This window comes from Myiozetetes cayanensis, unplaced genomic scaffold (genome assembly GCF_022539395.1).
Source record: "Myiozetetes cayanensis isolate MyiCay16 unplaced genomic scaffold, myiCay2020 scf2-11, whole genome shotgun sequence".
In the NCBI taxonomy this organism is placed as follows: domain Eukaryota; kingdom Metazoa; phylum Chordata; class Aves; order Passeriformes; family Tyrannidae; genus Myiozetetes; species Myiozetetes cayanensis.
This window is the reverse complement of record NW_026087411.1, coordinates 50,919,102-50,938,663: the sequence shown is the minus strand read 5'-3', so window position 1 is coordinate 50,938,663 and position 19,562 is coordinate 50,919,102. Positions and strand designations below refer to the sequence as shown.

Sequence of the window (19,562 nt, the reverse complement as noted above, 5' to 3'; positions counted from 1 at the left end):
GATTACTACCCTTAACCACATGCTATTGCTGTTTATGTTATTAGTGTGTTTACAATAGCATAAGATTACGGGAACATGACTAAGAAATTTATTTTCTTATTAAATTCTTGCAGATGTCAAAAATAACTTCCTCACACTTTTTTATCCATCTAATGATGATATCCTTGTTTGAAATTCCTCTGCTTTTAAAAGCAGGTTATAGAGCTTCAGGCACAGTATTTATCTTGCTAATGAATTATAAACATGCATCATGTAAGCAAGGTTGCATATGTGGAATTCTTAATTAAAAAGCTTTCTCAAAAAGGTTTCCTGGAAGAAGAATCTTAATATAAGTCACTCAAATAATTTTAGTGCAGACAAAATTTAAAAATTAGCTGCTTGAATGCATAGTAATATTTCCACATTTGGGTTAATTTTCTTTATCACATCTTCTAGTGTTTTTACCAGTGTTTTACATTTAGAAAAGATGGCACCTAAAGACTTCTAGTATGATTTGGCATAGTTGCACGGAGTTACTTCTGTTAAGTGTGAACTTAGACTTTAAGCCTTTATCTTCTCCATATACATTTTTTTTAATAGTATTAGGACATGTTGCTAAAGTAATAGATTTTTCTCTTCACACTTAAACTTACTTTTGGAAATTTGTGGAAGTTGCATTGTAATTTGCATTGTCCATGCAGTTAGTCCTGTACAGTGCATATTGAAAAGGGATTTTTTGTTTATTAACACAGATGAAATTACTAGGTGAGTGCAGTGGAAGCATAGACTCAGTAAGAAGGCTTGGAAATAAACTGAAGGAGGAAGAAGAAAAATTATCAGGACTTATTAACATGAACAGTACTGAAACACAAACAGCTGGTAAGTAATATGTAGTTCGTTTGATGAAAAGCAATTTTGAAAAGAAGCAAACATGCAAAGTTTTTCTAAATAAACACTTGGTATTATTTACTGACATATAGATTTTACATGACTGTCTATTACCATGTTCTGTTTAACATCTTTCATTAGGAATAATAAGGAGTAGTAAGTGTTCTTGTATATCCCCTATAAAAAGATTAGGCATAGAAGTGCATTTTAACAACCCCTTCATATCATGAGGCATAACGCTAAGCCTTTCAGAAAGTCCCTATGGTTGCAATGAATTTTTGTTATAAGTTTTCTAATGAAAAATGTTGCTGACGTTGTACAAAACACATAAGTCAGCATTTATTTCCTCTAATAATTACTTTTGCTTCTAAGATTATCTACCTACAGTAAAGAAATTTATTTTAGTGTCACCTGGTAAAAGTATTCACCTGACAAATTTTAAACATCAGCAGGAGAACAGGAAGTATTGCATTGAAAAAATATGGATTTATTCCAGACTGTAAAGGCATTATCTCCATTCCTAGCTTGGCAAGATATGCTACCCATGCAGTCTCTTTTATTCTGCTGTGAGTTTGGAGGGGTTTTTAATTTTAAGCTGGCGGAATGATGCAATTGTCCTTCTGCCATAGCATTTCAAGATATATATAATATAATAATATTATATATATCTTGAAATGCTATTTTTAGTGCAGATGTTTATCCAATGCAGCAGCAGTAGCTTAGGCAAATGTAGTGAGGTATTAGCATTAAATTAAGATATGCACAAATACCAATGAAAATAATAATAAATATGTGTGGTTAGTTAGATGTACTGGGATTTCTTGTCCAGTTTGCACTTACGCTAATTTATGATGGGGATTTTTTTGCCAGCATAACCTGTTCTAGAGACCTGCATGTATCAACTTACTTATGTCCATAGAAGTCTGACATTAGAAAGTGATAAAATTGCCTGATGACTAGAATTGTCCAGGTTCTTTATTTGTTCTCTCCAGCATCCCTTTCTTCAATCTAACTTAGTTTCAACATGGTTAGAGTTTGCGGCTTAGAGTTTTTATGGAATATGCTTTGAACCATATTCAACTGATTCAATTGTGTGTGTGTAGCTAGTGCTTTTCTTTTTATTACCTTTTTTTTTCTTTTATTTAATTTGGTGTTTATCATTCCAGGTGTAATTGAAAGATGGGAATTAATCCAGGCTCAAGCTCTAAGCAAGGAGCTGAGGATGAAGCAGAACCTTCAGCAATGGCAGCAGTTCAACTCTGACCTTAATAGCATCTGGGCTTGGCTGGGAGAAACTGAAGAGGAACTGGAGAAGCTTCGCCGCCTTGATCTCAGTACTGACATACAGACTATTGAGCTCAGAATTAAAAAACTGAAAGTGAGTTTTATTTCTCTTTTCCATGAGTTACCTTGTAAACCTGAGTGCAGCAGGTATGTTGACAAGGTTGCCAGTAATTGCATCTGGTTTGCTCAACATAGCAGGCTGCTGCTGATAATTAAAGTAACTGGAAAAGTGATTTTCTGATTCACCTTTTGGCAGAAAAATGTACCACTGGCAATCCAAATAAAGTTTTGAAATAGTAATTCAGTGGAATTCTGTAATTCCATAATGTACTGATAACTCCTGATGTCAGCCAACCTGATGAAATTAAAAAAAAACCCAAAAACGTGTCAAGTTAAATCAATTCTCTTCTACTCAAACTGGTAACAAAATATCTACTTCAAAAGAAATGCCTCACTGGGACATACTACTTTGTGGGGAGGAAGGTGGAAGTAGGGGTTGTAGTCTATCCAGTGCCACCAGTACAATATAGGAAAAATTTGATGTCAGTTTGCAGCATTCCTTTTTCTTCTCCTGTCATCTCAGGTTCATCAGAATCTGAGTGCTTACCTTTTTCATCTCTCTGGTGGTCCACAACTTCACATTTGGTTACTAGTATCGTATAAGCATGGACACAAAAATATGGGACCCAATGTCAAAATGCACTGTGCTTCATGACAGGAATGAGGTGACCAGATAGTAAAGATCACTGCTTCCAGCAGTGATCCATCTAAAGCATATTAATGTAATCCAAATATAGCTGCCATAAGTACTACAAAGGTCACTGTGACATTGTTCTTTTACATAAATGCTGTAAAGTAGGTGGAAAAAGGGGCATTTCATAAGAATTCAGTTATCTCACCCACTCTTTGAAAGCCCATTAGTACCCTCCAAACTGAAAGAGGTGGAGTTTCTTTTGTGGCTTCCAGTGTAAACAAATCAGTTTATATACAGGTTGTGTTTCTATAAATTGAAGTTGTTTATACTCTTTGTATGTTTTCTTTTCTCTCAGTAAAAGCTTTTACTTTAAAAACTGTTGACAGCAGTTTCCACTTGAAAACATGTTGGTTTTTATGTTTATCAGCAAAACTGAGACATGAGGGCAAAAGTTTTATTGTGAGCTAAAGTACAGTTGTCTTACGTGTCTTTAAATTTTGTTGGACCTACTCTGTCTTTAAAATATCTGAAACATGAGCCAGACCTTTAAAATTCAACTATGACTTCAGGCCTTTAAGACTTTACAAGTTTAATTGGATTGCTCTTGTTTATGCTAACAGTAAAATTTTAGTAGATGCTAAAGAATGAACATTTTTAGAGTCACAGAGTGAGCACAGAAATCTCATATCCAGAGTCAAGAAACTGTTACAGTAAGGTACCTTTCTGCAGCTGCTGATGGCAAATCATTGCATTTTTGTGGTGCCTTCTCTACTTGATTTTTTCTGAAAGTCACATGTTTTACAAGTTTCCATTGCTTCCTCCCCTGTCCCACTTTCTCTTATCGTCAAGGAGCTGCAGAAAGCAATTGATAACCGCAAAGCAATCGTCTTATCCATCAATCTGTGCAGCTCAGAGTTCACTCAGTCTGACAGTGAAGAGAGCAAGAAGCTTCAAGAACGCCTGTCTCAGATGAACATGCGCTGGGAGCACGTATGCAATATGATTGAAGAGTGGCGCAACTCATTGCAGGCTGCATTAATGCAGTGCCAGGTGTGTATTGTGCTTATTTTAAATTGACATTATCCCACATATTGAAAATATAAACCATTTTGTTACTGCTCACTGTTCAGTCTGAAACTTGCCCATGTAAGCCAAAATACGTCTTCTGCCTTTGTTCTTCTGAAAATACACCTGCACTACGTGAAACATGTATTTCCAGCCCAAGATTTTCCAAATATGTCCTCTTTAGAATAGTATCCTAGTATTTTACTGTACACTTCTTTTTAACTTATTTAGCTAGTAGTACCTATCAGAGGATAAATTAAAAACCTGAATTTGACTGGAATATTTTGCTACCCTATTGAAATTGTCACTCATTGCTTGCAGGATTTCCATGAACTGAGCCATGGTTTGCTGCTTTGGTTGGAGAATATTGACAGAAGAAAAAATGAGATTGTACCCATCAATCCAAACCTGGACTCAGAAATGCTGCAGGATCATCACAGACTTTTGATGGTAGGATAATAATCACCACTTTTTCTCCCAAAACACATCACCAAGAAAAACACCTAATCAGATTTATCTTTCTCTTGAGGGTTAGCACTGTACGTTGCATGCTAACGCAGAGCTGTGGGACCAGTATCAGTAACCAACTTAACTTCGGAAGGAAACACCACTCACTTTCATTATTAACACAACTCATGATTTTAAATCTCAGGCAACCATTAGATTGCTGCATATCTTCCTGTCAGATTAGAAATTTGTATACCTCATCTTTGCTTTCCATTTCATTAATTTCAAGTGTTTGTCTTTGTGAGTTCTAACTTTTTTTTTTTTTTTTAACTGCTATTAAAAAAATGTGATGCTTGCCTTGGCAACAGCAAATCAGACGTGAACTCCTGGAGTCTCAGTTGAAGGTGGCATCACTACAAGATATGTCTTGCCAATTGCTAGTCAATGCTGAAGGCAAGGATTGTCTTGAAGCCAAAGAAAAGGTGCACGTCATTGGAAACAGACTGAAACTCCTCTTGAAAGAGGTCACACATCATATTAAAGACCTAGAGAAAATTCTAGACATTTCAAGTAGTCAACTGGTAAGTCACATCTTTTTCTTCCCTGCTGTTTGTTGGGCACATTTCACACTGTCTTGACTGTCTTTCTCTGATCAATGTTGTTGGCTGCTCTGTTTCTGTTGTTTGCATTACTTACCAAGACTGTAAACTTTTAATCTTGAATATCATAAAGTTACCTTACACTTCATAATGTAAACATCTCTTGTGATATAGTGGGGGTTTTCAATTTGGTAATTTTTTGCTATTTTGTATAGCAATAATTATTGAATATATTGGTTTGTTTATCCTGCTGTTACTGAATCAGTCAACTGGAAAAGTATATGAGATAATTATTCTAGTTTCAGTACTGAAAATTAGAGTGTGTCAGTTGTCATTGGAAAGGAGGATAATGCTCACTCTGTCAAAGAGAGAAAAAAAGCATAAAATAAATTCTGTATTAGGATAAGAAGTCTGTCATATACGTCTCCTAAGCTTTGAGCTATACTCCAAATCTTTTAAAATTGTCATGTATCTCAGGATATTTGAGAGGGAATTACAGCAGTAACAGCAGTAACTTTGCCAGAACTAACAGATACAATGATTTGAGGGTTTCCTTTAGGTTTTTTTAAGTCTTGGATTAGCAGAGTGCATAAAGCATGAGAACTCATCTCTTCTCTCCTTCTAATGGTTTTCTGCCTGTAAATTTCTTGGTGTTACCAACCTCTTTTTGTAATTAGAGGCCAGTGAACAACAACTGTTTTTTCTCTGGATTGACTTTGATGGAAAATATGTCACCTAAAAAAATTAAGTTTTAACTACTTGTTTGCTTTTCTTTCCCTTCAGGGCTGACAGAGAAAACATGTACTTGTAATGTCTTAGTCTTTTAAAATTTGGTAACAAAATTTAGCTTATTTGCCTTAATTTATTTTATTTGCCTTGGAAATAACTCTGATGGGATTTCACTGAGGGTAAAATTTTTAGTTTGCTTACCCATAGAGCTAGTATCTGTATTTTTGAACTGCATTCCCTCTGAACTTTAGGAATTGTCCTCATGGTCCTCCGATGAATTAGACACATCAGGCTCAGTGAGTCCTGTATCTGGAAGAAGCACTCCAAGCAGACAGAGAACGGTAATTTCATGTCATGTATTTTCTTCCACCTCTTGGGTGGGAGCTCAGATGTCTACAGTAGCTCTAGCCAGATGGGAGTCACCCCTTCTCACTTGTTAGGAAAGGAAATGGTATAAACCAAAACCAAAACACAGCTGCTTTCCCCAACCCTGCTGCATATCCCATCCTGCATGAAATCAGAAGTGGTAAATACTATCTGAAACCAGGGCTGTCAGTGTGGTTGGTTTACCATGGTATGGCATGTCGTGTCTCTTGTATTTTGCTCTAGTGATGGCAGCACCCCAAAGTCTGGTCTTGTCTGGTATAATCAGTCCTCCATTTCTGTTTGGCCTTCTCTTCAGAGCTGCTTCATCAAGAATCTCAATAAGTTTTTTTGTTGTTTCTGATGCAGATTGCAGACAGTCTTATTGAGACTTTGGATGAATGGCTAAGTAGAGCTGAAGGGCATAAAACATTATTCAAAACAGCTAGTTGCACAGGACCTAACCAATGGCTATGATGGCAGCTCTGGAGTTGCCCATTTACATCGCTGGCACAAAATTCAAGAAATATAGCAATACATGCCTAGTACTTAACACTTCCATACTCTGAGCCCAAATTGGAACTGCAATTATTTTGTCTTTTTCTGCAATTCTGTTGGTTGATTACTTTGCTTTTTTCCTTAGTTCTTAAAACAGTCAGGTTGGTTTGGTTTTGTTTTGTTTTTCCATTTGCACTTTTTTGTAAAGCCTCTGAGTTCTGTCTTGATAAATTTATTGCTCTTGAAATTGATTTATTTTTTGGATTTTTCGTTTACATTCACTAGTTTCCTTTTAGATGCTAGTATGAGAATGTAAAGGAATACTGGCTTTTCAAAAGGAAAAAGAATATACATCTTAACATTTTATTTCAGAGGTCAATGCTTTTGTCTTTTAAATTTAAATTTAAATAATTAATAAAAGCTCTGATATCACAGATGTAACTTAAGGATGCCTGACCATTACAGGAAATAGAGAAGTATTTTACCATAAAATCTTGGTCTGAAGAGTATGTAGAACTATGATAGGTTTCATTTTAACATTTTAATAAGAATTTGTCTATCTCTAATTTTTTAGTGTTTATGTATGTGACTACTTTTTTCTTTTTTTTCTTTGTCCATGATATATAGCAAAGTTTCATTTTCATCCATAATGTATAGCTAAGTTGTAGGATTCCTTGGGTCTAGATTTCAAACTTCTGGATTTTGCACCCACAATATTGAAGACTGAAGTGATACTGTTTGGAATTTCATTGCCAAATATACCCATGCTAAATAAATAAATATTAATACAAAATTATAGTCTGAATTATAAACATCTAACTGCATTGAATATTCCAGCAAATAGTTGTGAGTGCACATACAGTCATTTGGCCTTCAAAACTGTGGGGTGGAGGAGAAGCCAGACTTGTCAAAGGAGGCCCTTGGACCTTTTTTTCTTGAGAATATTAATTTTGTACATGTGCCTTTTGAAATATATATATTTTCACATATTCAACTTAATAAGATTTTCTCTATTTCATATTAGAAATTATTTGAGCTAAATTTGTAGTGATTTCTTTTTAAATCCAGAGCTACTGTTCCATAAACATAATGACTAAATTGTTATTTTTGAGTTCACGGGATATGTTCCAATAATTTTCAAACTCATCTAGATGCAAAGAAAAGCCAGTTTCCTTGGTTCATGGGTATTGGTCACTTCATTTGATTCTTTTTTTTTTTTATTTATGTTTCCTTTGCTGCTCTTTTAATTTAGTTTCATCAGTAGCTTGTCTTTATTTGCCTGGACTGAACATTCTTCTTTCTTTACCCCCTGTTCATTGCAAACAGCCACGGGGCAAATGTAGTCTCTCACAGCCTGGACCCTCTGTCAGCAGTCCACATAGCAGGTACCTTATTCTCCTGGTTTCCGCACTCTGTTCTAGAACACCAAGAGGATGATGGAAATTGGCCGTGATTCCTCTCAGTCCACACCAACTTCACCGGGTGGTCAGGACTTAAACAAGTGAAAATTTCCCTTTTGCTGATAGTTTGACAAAAGGGGCTCTCAATTACTTCAAATTCTTTGTTAAATAGAAATACAGGCTAATCCTTGGACATCTACGGCTTTTGCTTCACAGAAGTCCCATTTTTTACATGCCTGATCAGGGTGAGTGTGTGTTTACAGTCATGACATTTAATGATTATTTTATTTTGGCATGATTTAACAGAAAGGCCAGTAGGTTCATGGCAAACACTTTTTATCATCCTCTTTACCTCTAAATATTAAATTAAGGCAGGTTATAGGCCAGTACCATATTCTAGAATTTACAAAACCCACAGATCTGGATGAGACATACTAACATCCTTTTCTTTATTTCTTTTTTTTTTCCCCCTGAAACGTTTCGTTCAGTTTGTGGGTTTTCAGTACTTCAGACTCAAAAGTCAGAATTTGAGGTTACTGAGACTTGGGATCACTTTCTCTCCCCTCCTAAGACGACTGCAATATAACATGCTAATATTGCCATGACTTACCAAGTGCTTGCATCCATGTGTTGCTCCGGCAAGAGCACTTTCCCATCTCTCTCTGACCAGTAGAGAGCAGGCTTGCAGCTACAGCTTTTTGCTTTCCACTGTGTCTCCAGCAACCTGTCACCTCTGCAGCTAACTGCTTCTGCCTTCTTGTTGTTGTCAGTGTGATATGTGTACCTGCGCTCTTTCACTGATCAGTTTACTAGCCTCTAGAATTACGAAGTTAAAAAAAGTTAATGAGCAAGCCAACGTGTGTAAAGAGGACACATTTTGCTATTTCAACATCTTATGCATTGCTAAAATAATCGGAAAGCATGATTAAAATATATTTGTTCTTATTAAATTCAATAATAAATCTCATTTAACCTAAATCTCATTTATTCTCTACATATTAAAAACTACCTAATCTGTTTTTAGAATAAGTCCTATTAAAGTGAAAGATTTTATGTTGAAAGAAGGAGACACTACATTTAATACTGATTGAGCAATAAACAAGCAGACAAAAAAATACCTTAAGATTTTTTTAGGAGCAAAATCAATAATTTATTCAGCAAAGTTATTCTCAAGTATAATTGAAATAAAGAGTGAGACTAATTATCATGTAGATATTTACATAAACACTTCTTTAAAAAAAGTTTGCTTTACAGGTGTAGTTAGTGACTGTAAGTAAAGTGGCATAGTTGCAAAACCATGTGACAGATTGATATGTGACTGGTAGAACTGAATCTTTTACTGCTTCCACTGACACTAAGAAGCTGCCTATTTTTAGGGATTTTTTTCCCTTTGAAACATAAGGAAACCACATAGAAAGCAGGGGACTCCACTTTCCTGTCTGATGGAGAAAAATGATTTTTCAGTTCCAGTCTGCTATGAAACTTGGCATTTTGTTTTTTGTGGGGAGGGCGTAAAGGAAGGAGAGGGGCTTTACTCTGCAGCCATTAACATCTAGGAGGAGTGGAAGATGTCTTTGACAGATCAGCATGCTTGCACTAGCACTGTTGTCCTCAAGAAACATACTGTGTGTGCTTTTCCACTCTCCTGTGTAATCAAACCACTTCTGCCAACCTTTTGAGGTTTCTGGTTGTAGGTGCGAGCCACTGACTCAAAGAGCAGCTAGCAGTGCTTTGCAGCTTTGAGATCAGCCTCTGTTCTAGCAGTGGCATTCAAGTCTTTCCAGCACTGTTTATTAACACATCTTGTAGCAGTACAACACAATGTTCAATTTGTCATTCAGACAGGCATGGAATACGAATGAGTCACTGCTGAATAGGAAACTTAATCAAATGCGCAAGCCAGACAGGTTGTGGTTGATGTATAATGTGGTTTTAACTGATAATGCGGTACAAGCTGTCACTATGTTCTTTAATATTTTGACATGCCTGTGATCAGAGTACCTTGTGTTTGATCTTGCACTGGATCAGCAAACCCTGTTAGAGTTCAGTATAAAGGAGAAATAAAGTCAATCTTAAAAGGTCTATCACACAAGAGGTTATGAAGGAAAGTTTATCTAAAAAATTAGAGAGACCATGTTTTTGTGTATAACAAGTATAGATATCATTTTGCCTTCTCCATTATCACAGTAAAAAGACAAGCATACGTAGTGTGATGCTAAGCAAGGTACAAGCTTAAACACGATGTTACATTGTGGATTTAAGTAAAATCTCATCCAAGAGGTTTTAGTAATCATGTGCTAGGTGGGAAAAGCAAATCCGAGAAGTAACTCGTCTTTCCTCACCAGTTTAATAGAACTGTCATAAGGGTAAACCTGGATCTGTACCTGTGAATTCTTTTGAAGTGATTAAAACGTTAAAAGATTAAAATAGCAGTTCAGTTTACTCAGGGCTGTTTACACTGTCTCTTTTGATCAGCTCTGTTAAAGTCTTGGTGCCATAGTGCCAGCCTCCATTTCCTGCTCTCCCCAAGCCTCCACAAATGGCTTTGGATCTTTAAAGGTCACTTGCTGTTCCTGGAGCAGACCAAACCACAGCGTTCTCTGCGTCTTTGCCCATAAAATGGCAGTCGTAGCCACACAGTAGCTCAAACATGTGTTTTGGGCTTGGCTCGCCATGTTTTTTTCTCACTGTTATCTCCCACACTCTCACTTAGACCTTGTTACTTAGACTTCATTGGATTCATCCACTTTTTTTTCTGTTCAAGAAGCCTATCCTATTTGGTATTTGAAAGACCTTCAGCATCTGTCATCTTACAGATGAAATTTACTGTTCTTATATTTTGTGCAGTAGTCTTTTCATAAAGATATTAAATTAAAACTCATTCTTGATTAACTCCAGTAATAACATCCTACTAGCCCAGCAGTGCCTCTTCCAATGTAAGCCTGTTGTCTGCATTCAGGTAGTCACTTACCACTAAATTCCCTTTATTTATTTCTATCAGCTTCACTTGAATGATTGATAAATTCCTTTTTGAAAATCTTTCAGATGCATACTGCAATACAGATAGGTTACTTCAACCATATATTCCTTGGGAGAAAAATATCTATCATTTTTAAAAGAAGGTTCTCCTCTGAGCTGAAATTAAAGTTCACTTTGACCATTCTATCTGTAACCTGATAAATTAGCTTCTCCTCTCTTGAAATGCTTAGAAAATAGTTGAAAAGAGTTCCAATATCACTTACATTAAAAACCCTGAAAGTAAGGGTAACTACTGCTTGCACTTAGGTTAATATATGAGATTTCTTGGCATGAAGAAGATTACTGTTGGCCAGGTCTGCAGCTGTGCTTCCCTCTTTTATCTGCTTACTAAGGAACTAGTGAGTAGCAGATGGCCTTACTTCCTTCCCTCCTTACAATGTGACAAATGGAGGAGCAATCAGAACACAGACAGCTAAAGAGGCAAGCTCAAGGAGAAGAAATTACATTTTTCTCCAAAGTGGTGTACATCAGCTTTCCCTTCTCCTGCTAGACTAAATAGGAGTTCTGGTCCTTAAGAATAGTGAATCTTTTTTAATAATGATGCATATTTTTAACCATCTCTGCTTACCAAATCCATTAAACACTCTAAGCCGAACCATTCCATTTTTCAGCCAATTATGTAGATGGCAGAGGTGTACCTGCAGTAAACACAGGCAGTACAGCATTCAGACTTTTTATAACTCCCCCTCTTTTTTGTAATGTTTCATTATTTGCTTGTTTAATTGTTTCTGTGCAGCATTGTTCTTCAATACCCTACTTCATTGCAGAAAAAATGGTTTGACATGAATTGTTTTAATTTTTGAAAGAAAGTTTATGTTTCTTGTTGAATTCAGCCATGCAGCTTAAACATACCATTGTTTCTTCTTTTTTGGTAAAATGCAAAGTGCTGGATTGTGCTGCTGAAGTCATAATCAAAAGACAAGAAAAATTAGGTGCTAACTTTGTCTGACCCCTTTTGATTCTACTTTTTGGAAATTCACCTTCTGACACCCAGTGTTGTCCCAGAATAACTCTGAGGCAATGAAAAAAATTGAGACTTCACTCTTAATCAAACAGCATTTACCAACTGCAGAAATCTAGCCTTTTTTTCATTGAGATTAACAACATTTATAGAATGATAGCCTTGTAAATAGGTAGACTGTGCAATCAAATGCTTGGAAGGTAATTAAGCACTCCTTGTTCCCTTTGTTCCTACCTCAGTCCATTAACTTTCTGTCTTGGCATTCTCAGACAGTAGAAGTCCTGATCTAATTGAACTTTAATATGGAATGCTCTGATGCTGTTAAATGTGCCATATCCTTTCAATATGTTCTTTGCAATACATGATCTTACGTTATGCGATAAGCGGCTTTCCATCTGGGCTACAATAGCATGGTTTCAAACAACACAAGGTATGATATTTTGATCATCACTCCTTCCCAGGCTATTCAGTTCAAGTTAATAATTTAGCATACTTGAGTGTTGGTCATCTGAACTTTACCAAATCTGTCTGGCTTTGTGGAAGTCTTTGCTGTGGGGTGCTACACATATATAAACAAGAAAAGAAATAATTGTTTTTTGAACATGTGGGAAGGGGATCCCTGCTAAGCCTGGTATTGTTTTGAAGAGGATATTTTCACTTTTGAATGTTTCCTCAAACTGATCGAAATTTATCTGGGAAACAGGATTAAAAGAAGAAGGAGAAGGAAAGGAAACACTAAGGAACCATCAATCCCTACATGCTTCAGTGGGCATCTCCCACTCCTCGTTATGAGCATCTTTATTTCTTAAACTCTAGGAAACCATAGGTTTTCTGAGGCCTTGTAATCATATGAACCATGTGAACATTTTATAGCAACAATTCTAAGACAAAATTTGTGGCATAATGTCTTAAACTAAGAGTTCTTGAAGCAAGTTACTTGAATGTTCTGAGTTCTTCCACTTTTGGCTAGTGCTAAAATACAGTACTTTTCCATGCACATTGAGACCATCACATTTTTCTCTTTCATACTTAGTCTTTTTAGTCATTAACTTATCTCAAACCTGTCATCTGTATATTAGAGCTCTTGAGAGTTTCAGCCAAAAGAAAAATGTGAAATTTATGTATTTATCCTTTATTAAAATAATAGATTGGATTTTTGTGCTTAATTTGAAGTATCCCTTTGAAAATATTTTTGTTAAATCTCTCCTGCCTCATAGGCCCATGATAGATGCGTGCCATTTCAAGTCAGATCCATTGATACAGGGGAGAAAATCACTTGGAAGGTGATGATGTCAAATCAGTTAAGCAGATAGATAGATTTTAACTGCTGATTCCGTGCAAGATTCAAAATACAATGTACTTTGTAGAGAATGAGTCCCCATTACCTGCATATTGGTGTATTAATTAACTGAAGATTGATGTAACTGGATCTCAATGCATTATGCAATATACATACACAAATGTAGCAACTTCTGCAAACCAAATGCAACTGCAATTTTAAAAGACAAGGATTCCTTTTTAGATAGTGTGTACTGAACACCTATGACAGGTATGGCCCACCTTTTATTTTCCCCTTCTCTGTAGCACAGTGCTTTAAGTGGAGATCTTTCCCATAATTAATGAAGGGGCTATGGGGTCACAAAACCCCTTCTGTTGTGATCATTTGGTGTTTTCCTACCCCCTGTAGAAATATGGGATCTCTTAAGAGCATTAGGAAATGGCACATGCAGTGAAAAATACCTCTGCAGTTGTCAATCTAAGTCTGTACAAATGTTGTAAAGCAGCCTTCAGGGAAGGTTGAGTGCTCAAAGGCAACCTCTGCTGTAGTAATGTTTTAGTGTATTCACCTGTACATCTTCTTTTCTCAGGTCCACAAGAGGTGGCTCAGGTTCCTCCCCTTCTGAGGCTGGGCCAGCATGGTGGCGCCCATCCTTCTTCCTCAGAGTCCTCAGAGCTGCTCTGCCACTTCAGCTCCTCTTGCTGCTCCTGATCGGGCTGGCTTGCCTGGTGCCAATGACCGAGGAGGACTACAGCTGTGCTATGGCAAACAACTTTGCCCGCTCTTTCCATCCCATGCTAAAATACATGAATGGTCCTCCTCCATTATGAAGGAGAGCTATGAGACAGCAGGAGACTTGCTGGAGTACTAGCTGGGAGGCAAGGTGGTTTTAAAGGGTGACAGGATTCAGTGTGGCAGCTTTACCTGTCTGCTGTAGCAACCACTGTGCCCGTATCTTTCTCTGCTGGCACTCAGCTAGTAACGCATCAGTGTATCAGTATCACACCGCACAACATATTACCTGAGTAGCATCATTTCAATACTCGCATCCTGGGTACTAAGAAGGATGTGATCTGTGTGAGGGAAATGTCCTTCTGTGCAGAATTTGGGATCTTTTAACCACTTTATATCCAGGTCATTGCCCTGTACTATGCATAGCCAAGGACTTGATACTGTAGATCCTTTCCCGTGTGCTGCCCATTAGCCAGTCTTTGTTAAATACCCTTTCAGTATCTACAGTATTCAAAATAACCAATGCTAAAGAGATTTTAGAGCATTTGTAACATATGGTTTTAAAGAATCTTGTATGGCAACGTATTATTCCCTGTTTCTGTTTCAGGCATGGTGTTCTAACTTTTGCTTTGGATGCACAAGGTGTAAATCTGAGAAGCACTTTTTTAAGGTTTAAAAAAATGGATGTAATAAATAAGATCGTAAAAGTTTTTATGAGGAATAATGTTGAATGTCAAGTTGAAAAACAAAGAACATATTTATGTATGTACAGTTTGCTAAGCCAAGTTTTGTTTGTATTGATTTCTTTGCATTTATTAGAGATACCATAAAATATTTTGTCTACGTGCTTTTTAATGACAACTGTGGAAACCTCTAAGTTTAGAATGAGATATGTATGATATAAAAAAAAAATAGAAGACACATATGCTGCACTTCTAAAGAGAATTAAAAAATGCTGTAACAAATTAATGGTATTAGGTATATGTTTGAATGAGAAAATCTGGAAAACTTCACAAGTGGTAGAATACGTGTGAGAGTATGACATTAGAAATTCTGCTAATATTGAAAGCTGGCCATGTTTTGAATTAATGGTTCATCACTTCGGGTTTTTCTTTTTTTCAAACTGCTTCTTGAAGTTCATTCTCACCCCTGTGCTGTTTCTCTGTGTCTATGTGTTCATGTATGCGCTCATGTGCATCCTTTGGCTGTTGAAGTTGTATCATTCCATACTCACTAAAGCAGCTTTCTACTGTGGGTATACTGGAAACTTCATAATATTCTCCATAGCAGCTTAATACCAAGGTAGATGTTTATGTTTTACCCACAGTTAGTCTAGTGGAATATGCCCGAAACATAAGCATAAATAACAGTAAAACAGAACAAATCGAAGACTCATAAATTTTCCAGAAATACTGAAAAAAAACTTGCAGTCTACACAGTGGCACTTTGCCCAGTTTATCAGTCAGAACTCTGCCAAAACAGGATTCGTTTCAATTATGCAAAAAAAAAATATAGAACAATGTTCTAAGTTACTGCTCTTTAATAAGTTTGGGGTTTTTGAAGCCACGACATACAGTGTGAATTTTTCTTTTGACTTAAATATTTTTACTTAGAATATATTGGCCTGCATAACAGAAATAAAAAAACCAGAAGAAAACAGAAACACATTAGTTGCTTTTACATAGAATTACTTTTCTGGGATGTCATCATTTGAGTTGTTATGAGGAGAGGGTGGTCAGAGGTAGAGTACCAGAAGCTGAACTCCAGCATTTGGAAGAGCCTTTTCAGATAATCATAACATTAACATTTTCATAGACTTTTTTATGTTCACAAAGTATCTTCAGTGTCTGAACCCAAGTCTGGACTGACATAAGTATGGGTTCTTTTAAAGGCTGAGTTTCCTTCATTGCTGTTCAGAAACCATTGTAGGCTAGATAAGTATCCATAATCACGGATTCTGAGTAGACAAAGATAAGGAACACATGTTTGAGCTCCGAGGTTAGGCTGTTACTTGCAACAGGCCTGACATGTTACATAAAACTGAGCCCTCCTCTCTTTTCTGATACTGTTCTCTTTGGTGACATAATTCAATCAGAGGTAATCAATGCACGTATGTGAATAATTCAGTAGGTTGCTAGACCTGTTAGTCCAGGTCTATGCATTTTAGACATCCTTTCACCAACCAGTCCCTAGGCTTGGTGGTTAATTTTTTGTTGAAAGGTATTTTTGTTTTCTTTTTAAAGAAAACACTGTAAAGAATAAAAGGACTAATTTAGGGAGATATAAGGATCCCGGCCTGACTTTGCCTCCCATTTTCCAGCCAACTATTGGTGTTCTCATGGAAGTAGATGTTATCTAAAATGCAACAGATAGCTATGAGTATAAACTTGGGGAATAAAAGTCTGTTGAAGGAACCAGGTAAAAAGTCACTGGTGAGGCCTGTGTTAATTTCTTAAACTGTATAAAAACTGAGGGAGAAGCAGGGAGGTTTGAAAGGGGTTGGTTAGGAGGGAGAGGGAAGTACAAGGGAGAATGGTCCATTTGAATGATGTTTGAATGATGTCTGTCTGTGCTAAACCTCCAACCCAACATCTACCCTCTTTCTGAAACACATCACCTACTTGGGCTCTGCAGACATGACACGCTGGTTTCTGGTAATGTACCTTGAGCTTGGCTGCAAGGCATTAAGAAAGGCAGTACAAGAGCTGCCTAAGTCTGGATATGTGTTGATGGCATGTGTTCAAGCATAGAGAAAGTACACTCTGCATCTTGGGGAGCTCTGGTCAATACCACGTGGTGTTTGTTCCTATTTTCTACTGTAGAGAGATACAGTAGCTTCTGTAGAGGTGTAATCATCCCAGCAGCTTGACACACCTTGCAACTATGAACCTTGCTTATTGGCCTGTAATCACCTCCAGCTAGTGGGTGTTTAAAAGCGTAATGGAAACTGATTGCTCAGTGACTCCAGACCATGCAGTAATATCAAGGCACTATCTCATTGCTTATATTGATAAGAATAAAAGATCGTCAGGACAATCTGCTCTGAACTTACTGCATCTGTTTATAGAGCTTCATTTGTGGACTGTGCTTTACAAAATCTGAAGGCTGGCTGCAAAGTGGTATTTAGAGATATCTGACAGTGGTAGGAGTACAGCTGATCTGAAGTTGTCAGAACTAGTGTGCCCTTATTCCCCACAGCCGTGAGCATAATGATACCCATTACCTATCCCCCACTCTGTTCCAGCAGTGATAATAGCTTCTTTCTGCAACAGATTGATAGTTTCTTGCCACTGGTTTGCCACCTCTCCAGCTTTGCTGCAAATGCTGTGAAGATTTGCAGTACCACATTCTCCTTCCTTAAAACTTTTTCCTGCAGCTGGTTATTGAAAAAGAACAAAGCCGCTGGGATTGTCTTATGAGCAATCATCCCTGGCCCTCAATTTTGTGCTATTTGTGGTTGAGAAATCTGTTTACATCTGATAGTATCTCTCAACATGTTCATCATCATCGTGTGCATCTAAGTGTGTGCATGTGCATGTGTTCAAAGGCATAAAGAAACTGGTTGCTCATAGCCTTCAAACAGATGCTATCAGGATGTAGCAACCACAGGAGAATTCTAGGAAATAAAATCAGAGTCAAATAGAAGAAGTGCAGATTCTTAAGCAAGAGAATAGACCATTGATGTTCTCACTTTCCTGCACTTCCCATATTTTATTTGGTTTTTAAAGCAATGGATTATGGAAAGGAAAAGAGCAGAAAATGCCACAGTGTGTTTTTTTTTTTAAGCTGGATGGTCTGGTTATAACATTTTTCAACTCTTGCAGCAGTCAACTAAAGAATTCATCTAAAGCAGTGTTTGCTTAAGTTGAGAAGGAAGGGAGGGGGTGGAGGGAGTAGGTCATTTGTCTTCTGGCTTGTCTGTATTATAGGCACAGAATTCCCTACATAAGGGAACTAGTCTAAGTACTGGGTGTTTTTAACCTTGGCAGCATGTTGTGAAATGCACTACAGCCAGCTGAATTCTATTGTTGTTGCACTCTTTGGCCATAATTAGACCTAGAGGGACATAGGTGTCAAGCCTATATTTGGGAGAAGTTATGTTTGGTTTAAGAATATTAAGAACATTTGAATGTTCTAATAATATTCCTCAATAAATAAATAAATAGGAATGATTTAGAGAATTAATGTGTCTTCCCAGAAAACCATAGATAAAAATCTGTGAAACAAGATAAAATGAAATTAATAACTCCTAGCTGAAGCACTGAAGATTTGTCATAGGATAAGGCCTATTAAATGATAGAAATCTAAATTATGTTAAATACTTGATCTAAAAGCAGATAGGAACTGAAAGCTGTAACATCTATTGTTTGGTGCTGCTTAATATATCATTCCAGAAATGAACTGGTCAAAACTGCTTTGTTCAGTAAGAATCTATTTAAAGACCTGAGACATGGCAAATGGATTTGACCACAGTGAGGTCTGAATAAAATACTGACACATCTAATTTTTGGAAGAGAGAGGATGCTTGTCCAGTTGTCCAGTTCTTGTATCAGAAGTGTTCTTGGTCAGGAGAGAGGCGCAACACAGAGCCCTTCTGGTCAGGGATCATGCAGATGTAGATGTAGTTTGCACAAAGGTTACTCATGTCAGGCTCCGCATTTTCAGGCATGTTGTAATTCCTGGGGGACTGTTATTGTGGATGTTGTAATTGTGTTTTTTTCCATTCCATTGTTTTTAGAAAAGATGTTTTTTAAAAAGCAGCTGGAAGTAAAGCTACCAGAGTCCACTTTTTTTATGTAAGTGTTCACAAGGCTGTCCAAGAAGTGGAACGTTCATGTCTGTAGTATTCTCTTTATAAACAACTCAAACATTGTCTGTGAGGCTCTTCTGACCATGGAGCTGCAGGTTAAAACACGTAGTTGCAATTTTGACTCCTTTGCTAAACTTGAAACGTTGTGGAGGCGGGTATGCAGACCATGGGGGGAGAAAAAGCATGATGCTCTAGCATTTTGATTGAGATAGATAGATAGATAGATAGATAGATAGATAGATAGATAGATAGATAGATAGATAGACATTTTTGAGATGTAATTCCTTTTCCTATTGTCAGATTTAATGTAAGTAAAAAATAATCTACCAAGGGCAGAATGGAATTGAAACTTTTCTGCTTTCATACTAATATCTAAACTTTCAAGCCCTAATGTGGCTCTGACTGCAAAATGGGCAGCACCTTTTGTTTATCTCTGCAGTATAACATACTTGTTCACCTTTCCATGGATGACACAAGTTCTGAAGAGGTGAGTGAAAAATAAAAAGGAATCTGTCAAGAAACAAGTCTTTATGTCTTAGACAGTAGCATTTAGTCTTTATGTGCAGAGGAGCTAAATATCTTACAGTCTGAAATGTCTTGCAAAATCTAGCTAAAAAATGCCTGAAAGCACAGCCTTTCTTCACATACACATTTTTCATGTTTAAAATGGTAACATTCTGAAGTTGTGCGCAAATGTGTAGGAATGGAGAACAGCGGGAGATAAATTTTACATCACCTGTATGCCTGCAGAAATGAAGACATTAGCAGAATGACACCTAAATCCTGCAGCACACA

At 36.9% G+C, this 19,562-nt stretch overlaps 1 protein-coding gene across 17 annotated transcripts in view; it reads left to right on the top strand.

The window, feature by feature from the left end:
- The window catches only part of SYNE1 (spectrin repeat containing nuclear envelope protein 1), a 298,651-nt gene extending 280,174 nt beyond the window's left edge, over positions 1-18,477 (top strand). For 15 of the 17 annotated variants that reach the window (XM_050314877.1, XM_050314878.1, XM_050314876.1 and 12 more), the window contains 8 exons: positions 732-858; positions 2,034-2,245; positions 3,695-3,895; positions 4,232-4,360; positions 4,726-4,938; positions 5,937-6,026; positions 7,873-7,931; positions 13,815-18,477. In XM_050314877.1, the coding sequence (XP_050170834.1) occupies positions 732-858; positions 2,034-2,245; positions 3,695-3,895; positions 4,232-4,360; positions 4,726-4,938; positions 5,937-6,026; positions 7,873-7,931; positions 13,815-14,055 (1,272 nt within the window). In that variant the 3' untranslated portion in view covers positions 14,056-18,477. The remainder of the gene's footprint in view (positions 1-731; positions 859-2,033; positions 2,246-3,694; positions 3,896-4,231; positions 4,361-4,725; positions 4,939-5,936; positions 6,027-7,872; positions 7,932-13,814) is intronic. The other 2 variants (XM_050314871.1, XM_050314870.1) reach the window with 1 other exon arrangement.
- Positions 18,478-19,562: the final 1,085 nt, after the last annotated feature.